The sequence below is a fragment of the Columba livia genome, chromosome 2, assembly GCF_036013475.1.
Source record: "Columba livia isolate bColLiv1 breed racing homer chromosome 2, bColLiv1.pat.W.v2, whole genome shotgun sequence".
NCBI lineage: Eukaryota > Metazoa > Chordata > Aves > Columbiformes > Columbidae > Columba > Columba livia.
This window is the reverse complement of record NC_088603.1, coordinates 9,456,489-9,465,446: the sequence shown is the minus strand read 5'-3', so window position 1 is coordinate 9,465,446 and position 8,958 is coordinate 9,456,489. Positions and strand designations below refer to the sequence as shown.

The 8,958-nt window shown below is 41.0% G+C and overlaps 1 protein-coding gene across 1 annotated transcript; it reads left to right on the top strand.

Annotated features, from left to right (window-relative positions):
* The first annotated feature begins 1,548 nt into the window (after positions 1-1,548).
* On the top strand, positions 1,549-4,713 carry CNPY1 (canopy FGF signaling regulator 1). Its single transcript, XM_065055268.1, is given in 4 exon segments — positions 1,549-1,679; positions 2,575-2,687; positions 3,737-3,783; positions 4,294-4,713. Coding segments are annotated over 4 exon segments (579 nt in total). The 3' UTR covers positions 4,582-4,713.
* The last annotated feature ends 4,245 nt before the right edge of the window (positions 4,714-8,958 follow it).

Sequence of the window (8,958 nt, the reverse complement as noted above, 5' to 3'; positions counted from 1 at the left end):
TATGTTTTTATTCCTCTTCTTTATGTACATGTTATCTCTAAAATACTTTTCATTATTTTAGCAAGGGAATACAGCCCAAATCTAACTATGATGCTGAATACAAGCCACGCTCATCCTGAACCACATCCCATACGTGCCAGTGCATGTACAAAAACTTTCTCCTGCATCCCAAAGAAAGCACATGCAGCAAAACCACTTCTGTAAATTCATGGAGTTTCTCACATGAATTTTGAGGCTTACTTATTTTTTTTCAGATGTCGGGTGTGTTTTCTGCCAGGTCAGTGCTTGGCTTTGCTAGACATGGTGATGTTGAGGAGATGCAGGTGCCCTGTGTTTGGGCAGGGTACCCTCTGGCATTTGTGGGCTTTGGCTCAGCCACGCTCACAGCGTTCCCCACCAGCCAGGAGACAACAGGAAGGGGCTGCAGAGGGGCAGCAGGGATGTGTCTACACGCCTGAATATCAGTTGGAATCTAGACATCGTTTTTTTTTTTTCCCAGAGTTTGCAGTCTAAAACACTTCTGTTTATGATACCAAATATCTCCACGTATAAGGAAATACAGCCATTAAAAGTGGCTTTCCCCATCGGATGATTTAAGTAACTGTCTTGGAAGTAGCTTAAAAAAGGGATGAAATTTAGTGCAATTTATTGCTATCGCAATCAGATTGCAAAAAAAATAATCCCCCCCAGAGCAACACTGACCTCAATAGAAGTGAAGCCAGGACTGAAGTTACATTGTGAGGTTGAATCTCACCTTCTGTTGTAAGGGTTGTGAAACCTTCGTCCCAAGTTTGCAGGTTATTTTACTTTCTCCCTTCAGAAACTGCTACGTATTTCTTTTTTTGGGGGGGGGAGTAAAACACTTGCTCTGTGTCTGAGTGCCGCCTGAGCCCTGCGCTCCTCGCCCCAGTGGGAGGAAGAAGCAGCCGAGTTTGAAGCCCAGGTTTCAAACACAACTTCTGCCACCGCCTTCTGCCACCACCAGCCTTTTTTCTTTATTTGCAGCTTGTGGGACATGGTGTTTTCCTAAAAAAAAAAAACATTTGCATCCCAGTGGATGAGATGGACTTTTAATAGCAGAACGTGGTTTTGTACGAGTCTGTCTTTACTGTAAAATAGGTTACGCTGCCCTACAAACAGCGTTGGAAGACTGCAGTCTTTTTCTTTTTTTTTTCCCCTTTTTCCCCCCCCCCTTTTTTTTTAGGCACTTTTTTGCTTTTCCCAGGCTTTTTTTAGTAGGCACTTTTCTGCTTTTCCCAGGTTTCATGAAAAGTAGTCTCCCCATCCAGAATGCAACCGGGGGAGGGAGGGATTTCATAATGGGCTGTGGTGCAAGAAGAAGATGAAGGGGGAGAGAGAGGAAAAAAAAAAACCACAACAAACCTCTAAGCTTTAATTTTAATTCTCCTGCCTTTATTTATCTGATTTGTGGCCAGATGGTGGTGAAGCAAGGCAACCCCTTTGTGCAAATGAAGCCCACATGTGAAAGTCCTTCTGTAATGTAATCATTGAGACCGGAAGGGTTCATACTGTGTCTGAAAAGAGACAATGGAGCCGGGATATATCAACATCGCCGAAATCGAGTTCATTTGCGATGCAGGCCCTTTGACTATGGTTGTCATGAAAACTTCCTACTTTGATCAGCAGAGGGTGGAGAGAAAAAGAAGAAGAAGAAGAAGGCAAAAAAAAAAGGAGTCTTCTAAAGGGGCAGGGATGCGGCGCGGGTGTTTGCTGTGCACTTGGCTCCGGTTCACGCCCCTTTCCGGAAGACGCAACAGGGAGAGGAGCATCTTGCACCTTGACCTGTCTAGACGGGGCGCGAAGTTTGGGGTTTTGTTTTTTTCTGCCCAGTTTCCAAGGGCGAGGGTTGCTCTTTGACCCCCACCACCAGCAGCGGTGGCTCTTGGGGTGTAGGTAGCGGCCGAATTCTCTCCACGACCGGGAGGGAAGGGGATGGACAAAGACACGGACCAGCTGTTCGGAAATAAAGCTGAAATAGTAGAACCTGGGAGAAGCTAGGTTTTGTAAGCTATTATTTTCCACGCAAAACCCCTGGGAGGTATTAAACAGCTGCATCTGAGCTGGCGAGCAGTGCCTAAAAGACAGAGCAACAACTGAAAAGTCCGGGACTTTTGCAAACTCCGCTTCAACTAGAGAAACAAGTGGCTGAAGCACCAAGGGCTTTCATGGCCCGAAGCATCTGCCGCCGCCGGCCGTCTCCCTTCGCCGCCGTCTCTTCGGGCTGCCGGGAGGTTCCAATCTTGGCGGCTGCTTCTGGAGGAGGGCGAGGGGCGCGAGGGGCACGTCGGGTGTGAGCTGGAAGGGGCTGCGCAGCTTCGCCAGGGCCACCTTAGCTGGAGCTGACGTTTTTAATTATGTGTGTAATGTAACGTGTCAACAGTTCTACATAGCGAGAGGGATGCTCGGTTTCTCTTTCCGCAATCTAAGTAGACATTATCTGTATGAAGTGGGGGTTTTTTGGTGATAAAATAGGCAAAAAAAATATCAATTTTTGCCTCCGTTAGGTTCCTTTAAGCAGAGTCAGAGAGCAACTTAATGGAGTTGTTGGGACAGAAAAGGAGATGGGGGAGATTTGCTCCTAGATGAGAAGAGAAAAATCTATACAGACTTTAAAAAAAAAATCAGGGTTTAATCTGATGTTTACAAACCTTTGAAATCTGAATTAAGTCAATATAACAAATGAGTAACCTTTTATTTTCCAGCAAAAGCTATGACCCTGTGCCCACTCTTTCTTGTCACTAGGAAATTCACGCAGATTGTGCCTTGTTTTAAGATTTTTGCCATATTTTAACCTGCTCCATACTGGCTCCTTGCAGAAACCAGCTGAGTATTTGGAGATAACACTGTGTTTTGTCAGATGCTTTATAACGTTATTTAGAAACTTATTCAGATCTATTTAGGGCTTCATAAATATGAATAAAGCATTTACAAAAGGCACGTCACTTGCAGAAGTAACCCATGGATTATACCAGATGCTTTATACGTTACAAATTTCCTAAACTCCAACAGTTCAAAACTAGATTTTACTTGGGGAATTTTTTTCAAAGTGATTAAATATAAATCAGCATTTACCAGAAAAATATATCTGTTGATTTATGTGGAGGAAATAAGGGAATTGTACTAGTGGCTAAAAATCCAGATTGCTACTTAAGTAGTTTCAAATATTTATGGACAAATTAGGGTAGGAGGGGAAGGCTGTCATCTTTTTTTTCCTTAGGCCTCATGGCATAGCAATGGATTTTTGTCAGTTAATTCTGCTAAGAACACTGAGATGCTCTGCCTGGCTTCGTGCCTGTGCCTTCTTCAAATATATATTTATTAATGGGTTTAGGGCCTTTTTTATTTTTTTAGCTCTCATGGAAAATGTAAAAAACCAAACCAAAACCACAAAAAACCCCACAAAAAACAAAAAGCCACAAGGTTGTGCTGGCCATGGCCTTTCAAGCAGTTTAAAGTGCCGGCGAGGAGCAGAGGCAGCAGCTCTGCCTCGGTCACTGGCAGCCTGGGGTTATTGTGTGTCCTGCCAGACATTGGTTTGATTTTTTTAGCAAAGCACAGCAAAGAACCTTTTTATTTTCCGTGCCGAGCACGACTTCCAGCCAGCAGATTTTATTTCAGCATGTTTTCTCTCCACCCATGTTAAAGAGTGTCCCCGTATTAATGGGTTGAAATCTGGCTTTTGGGGGACAGGATTTCGCTCTTTATACACACCCAGGCTTCCTAAAAGGTGCCCAACACCAGTTTGGATGGTGCACCCCCTTGGTACTGTGCTCCCCCTCCTTCCCAGGGGGTCAGAAACCCATTTTGTGGCACTGGCAGCTCCCTAAATACTAGTGGGCGGTGGGGGTGGGGGGGGGATGGTTCTGCCGCTCATTGCTGTTGCCTGCTCTATCTGTAGTGAAATCAGAGCTGCATCTGCATGGTCAGGGAGCTGTATTTATTGCACATCGTGACCACTAATATCACAATACAAAATGGGCTTGTTTTATTTAAATTTCAAGTGCCTCCTCCCTGAGTCTATGTTGAAGGCGAGACGGGGGTGGGTGGGGGGGGTCTTAACCAAATGAAATGCCTTTTGGAGGTGTTTCCCCCCCCACAACCATGACCGTGGGTTTGAAACAACAGTGAGGCTGGGCAGAAAGTTTAAGTAATATTTGGCAGCATTAATTCTCGGGCAGCCCCCAGTCATCCCCATGCTGAGTAGGGCAGGAAGAGCAGAGCGAGCCAGTAGGCTCCTCATTGCAGCATCGCAGCCAAATTGCTTATTTCTAGCTTCTTTTTTTAAAAAAACAAAGCAAAACAAAACAAAAAAATAAAAGCACAGTACAAGTATCCTCCTTTTTCTCATCCTTACAGTGGGGAAGTATCGTAGAAGAGTATGAAGATGAAATATTCTCACTTATCGCCCAAGAGGCAGACTATCTAGCTGACAAGCTGTGCAGTGAAAAATCAGGTACTGTGTCTGATGTAACATGTGCTCTCTCTGCAGCGGTGTGGGGTTGTGTTGTTGGGTTTTTTTCAAACCCAGCGTACTGCTTTGGAGAAGTGGGCTGTTGTTGAATAAGCAATGACACTACATGACTTTTTAAAAAGCATCCCTTTTTTTTTTAAAAAAAAAGGCTTTAAATTCTTTTAGTTCTTTTGTATGTTAATGCAGGATAATTTGAGCATCCCAGCTAACATTTGGCATGTTTTCCTCCTTGTGTTACGTGATTTTTTCTGTTCTTTATATGTCTGTGCTGTCATTTCCAAGTCAGAAATGAAACTAGTTCTCTTGCAACAAAATACAGGCATTTTATTCTCTCATTTAATTGCTGTTTGTGGCCACTAAATGGAACTGAGAACCCTGAGATTGCAGGTTTGGAAATGTGCTGTTCATTTTTACATGAACTCTTCATTGCCATCAGACTAGAGTTGTTCTTAGAGGGGCTAGCCAGCCCACCACCATCACCTACTAGGGAGGGTGTATTTAAAAAACACTTCCTTTCTCTGCAAAATATATCCTTTCAAATAAGTAAGGACTCTTTTCAATCATGACAAAACAAGAAAATGCTTTCAAAAAATAATTATAGCTCATTTAAAATCTGCCTTCATTTCCCTATTTGTTGCCCTTGTTTTCCGTGTTGTCATTATTTTAAAAAAGCAACTTTTATATTAATTTCTGAATCTAAAAAGCACATCAATCAAGGCACTAAGTACTATGAGGTTATAAATTAATTGGATATCCTTTCTCAACGTGTCTTTAGTTATAGAATATGCATGAAAATATGAACTCAGAATATTCCTGTGTGCTTTTGAGATTTAAAGGCTGTAATCATTATTTGGGATGTAAGAAATAGAGCCGATAAAAATTATTAGAAGTTGGTGAAAGCTGACTCACTAGAAGTTCATGAAAATAAGTTTATGTACTTTAAAACATCAGTGTATTTTTAATACTTATTGAAAAAGCATAGTCTACGAGCACCGGAGAACTCCATTTGTAACAACACAATGTTCTCTCTATGATCTGTGTGGACAAATAATTTCAAAAAAATAAACTTTACAGAATAGGTTTGATTTTTCACAGATCTTTCTCATTTGTCATGTCTCCCATTATGGAGTTAGTTACTCTCTATCGTACCAGAAGAGCAGACACATCAAGTAACAAATTATTTTGAAAAGAACGTGCTTCCTCCAAAATCGACAGCAGGATTTCTGGTAGCGGGACTCATACAGAACAACTTTCTAGGCATTTCAGAAACATGGGATAACGCAGAACATGGGATATGTGGAATATTGCAGAAAAAAATCATCATCTTCCAGACAGATTTGCTCAGGGAGGGGAAGACTGGGACAAAACCCCTTTCCTCCTTGGCTCCCATCGTAGCAGCCTCTGACCCATTTGGAGTACAAACTGAAGTTTTGTGGATCTTCAGTAATACTATAAAAAAATATGCCAAAAGTGCATGCAAAATATTGATATCAAAGCCCGTGCTGTTAATTTTTTTCCCATGGATCTGCTCAAATGCTTTTTTTTTTTACTTTCTTTTGAAATCACACTTTGGGTTTAAAACCCACACTGTGGGCTCATCCAGCCTCCTTATATCAACAAAACCATTTCCTCACTTCTGGCAGAAGAGATTGCTCTAACCGCACATTAACCTCATTCACACAAATACCTCCGTGCGTATGTGCAGGGGTGATCTTCCCAACTATAAATAGTGCTCCACAGAGAGGAAATAAGTTTGGTTTTCTTCCTGCCAATTAGCACAGACAAACAAGCTGCCATTTAATAAACAGAAGTATAAGTCCTCGCCCTTGCAAATATAAGATGCTTGCAAAAAGTGGCAGGAATACTACAGAGTGATGCTGAGCTCCCCTGGCATAAAAATAAGGGCAAGAAATTAATTTTCCATTCTTTGCACCATCCTATTGCCCATTTAAAAAATATCAGTATGGTAAAAGCATAAAGATGAAAAAAAAAAACCACAACAACTCTTTAAGAAGCTAATTCTCTCTAAGCAGACAGTGCAATGAAAATAAAAGTATTGAGTTGCATTAAAAATAGCAAAAACCTGTTTCCACAAACTCTGCAGCAGGCAGGAGCTGGCAGAGGAGCACAGGGTTACCTGACAGAGCAGGAAAGCGCCTGCCTGGGTTTTTCCAGGGAAAACAAATTCCGTGTGCGGTGGCGTTGGGAACGGCGAGGCTTCAAAATTGTGTCAGGATCCACGCAGCGCCGACACAGAACTTACCAAAGCTTCCAACTCGCAGAACACAATGAGAGTTATATTATTAAGTCTTATCTATCTTACAACGGCAATTTTCATTAATACATTATATTAAAGCAATATTACACTCTTATCACCTTACTGTAAATTATTGGCTCTTTTTATTCAGAGCTCCATGAGTTCATTCAGAATGGCATTTTTAACTTTTTTCTTTTTCTTCTTTTTTTTGGAGGGGCAAATTATCATATTAAGTGACAGAAACAGTATAAAAAACCCCTCCAAGGGCTGGTTGCAGATTTTGATGCTGTGGATTTCAACACACAGCAGAAGAAAAAAAATAACGACTCCGTGATGTATTCCTTTCATTATTACACTTTTAATTTAATTCTTAAGGCTGCGTATGTGAACAGGGCTTATTTCTTTTGGCCTGTTGCAGACTTATTAATATTGGTGTAATCAAATCCTTTTTCTGTTCTGCTATGGTAAAATAATAAGGGTTGCAGTTTCCTCCCAGCCTATAAACATATTAGTGGAAGTCTCATGTTATAGGAAGAAAATCCCTTATCCATAAGTCCCATTTAGTACTTTTTAAAAAAATTCTAATATCATACTAGCTCTTTTTCTATGGATACTGGAGGTGGTTGTTTCTTGTTTGATTAAAAAGTGGGAAACTTCAATAAAGTCTTTTAGCTTGATCAAACCGTTTGATATTTACAAGCATAGATCTGTTCGCTGTCATGTATTCTTTGATCACGCAAAAAGTCTCAGCACTAGACAGGCAGTCAAAACCTGCTGAGACACACCTTCAGATCCTCTACTATTTTTACAAGCTTAAAACAATCTCAAAGTTAATTTTCGAGGAGATTATCCTTTTTTCTTCATCCCCCTAAAAAAAAAGGCATAGTTGCCAGTCAATGGAATAATAGAGATTTTTTTTTAATTGCAGAGCCCTTTAATTTTCTTTGATGATTACATTACTTTTCAGTGTGCTCTTTCTGAGTTTATCTGTATTTTTAGTTGTGATATTTGGGGTTCAGTGCCATGCCAGCAGCATTTCATTCAGGGTTAGACGCAGTTATTTGAAGGCCAGTAAGAAGCCAGAAAACAGCTAAAGCTTGTGCTAATGTATAGACCAGGGCCAGTTGATTTATAAGTGGAAAATAATTTAACACCCCATTTTTTATGAGTGCTGAAAGCTACTGTTTAAGTAACACCAGGACTTACGCTACATCTTTTTTTCTTTCATTTTTTTTTTTAATGTTCTCACAGCTATAAAAACGTTCTGTTTAGCTAAAATCTTCCAGTCCCCCATTTTATCTTAAAAGTGACTTAACCTATGTATGTATTTATTTAGCTGTTTGGAAAGTTTGACTATAATTTAGGCACCCAATGTTGAGTTATACAAAAGTGAAACAAAACGCTCTTATTCAACTGCAAAGAAATCCAAAAGTCTCTTTCTGCACAATTATCGCTCAAACTATTGTGTTTTTGCAAACTGATACTTTCTAGGAGGCTCGTTCCCAGTGAGAACTACTCTCCTGGAGAGTTTAACAAAGCTAGCAGCTACATCAATTAAAAGCAACTAAAATGTCTGTTATGGGTATGTGCAGAATATTAAACCGCCATTGAACCATTTACCACTTACCTTAATACGCTCTGCAAGATTATGGTTAATAAAGGCAATATACGGGGTACGAAGCTGTGGTTTTATGCTGCCACAGTACTTGGGAATTACATATTTTCTCACATTTTTCTCCCCATGCAACTAGGAAAAAGAACAGTATATAGAGAGATTAGCCTTTGAGTCCCCTGCCCTGCAATAGGATCTGTGAGCACAGATTTCCCTGAATGCTACAAGGGATTGAAGGATCCATATCAGTGGAGTTTATTAAAGAAGTGGGCCGTGACACTTCTTGTTTTAAAATACCAAGTTTGATTTAAAAACCCCAAGATTTCAGCTGCAGCAATAAGATTATACTGGGAAGACAAGGGAAAGGGAATTTAAACACTAACGTGAGCCCCTCTGAACAGTGAGATGGGATATTTTTAAACATTTACTAGTGTTGTTAAATTTTTCTTAAGGCGCAATATGCTGGGGTTTGTTCTCCAAAGTCGATCCATGGCCGACCCCATCCAAGGGAGCATCAGCGAGTGCCCAAAGCCAGACGTGAAACCCACCTGGGCAGAGCAGGCTCACCGCGAGGGCTTGGGCGCTCCCTCATTTGGG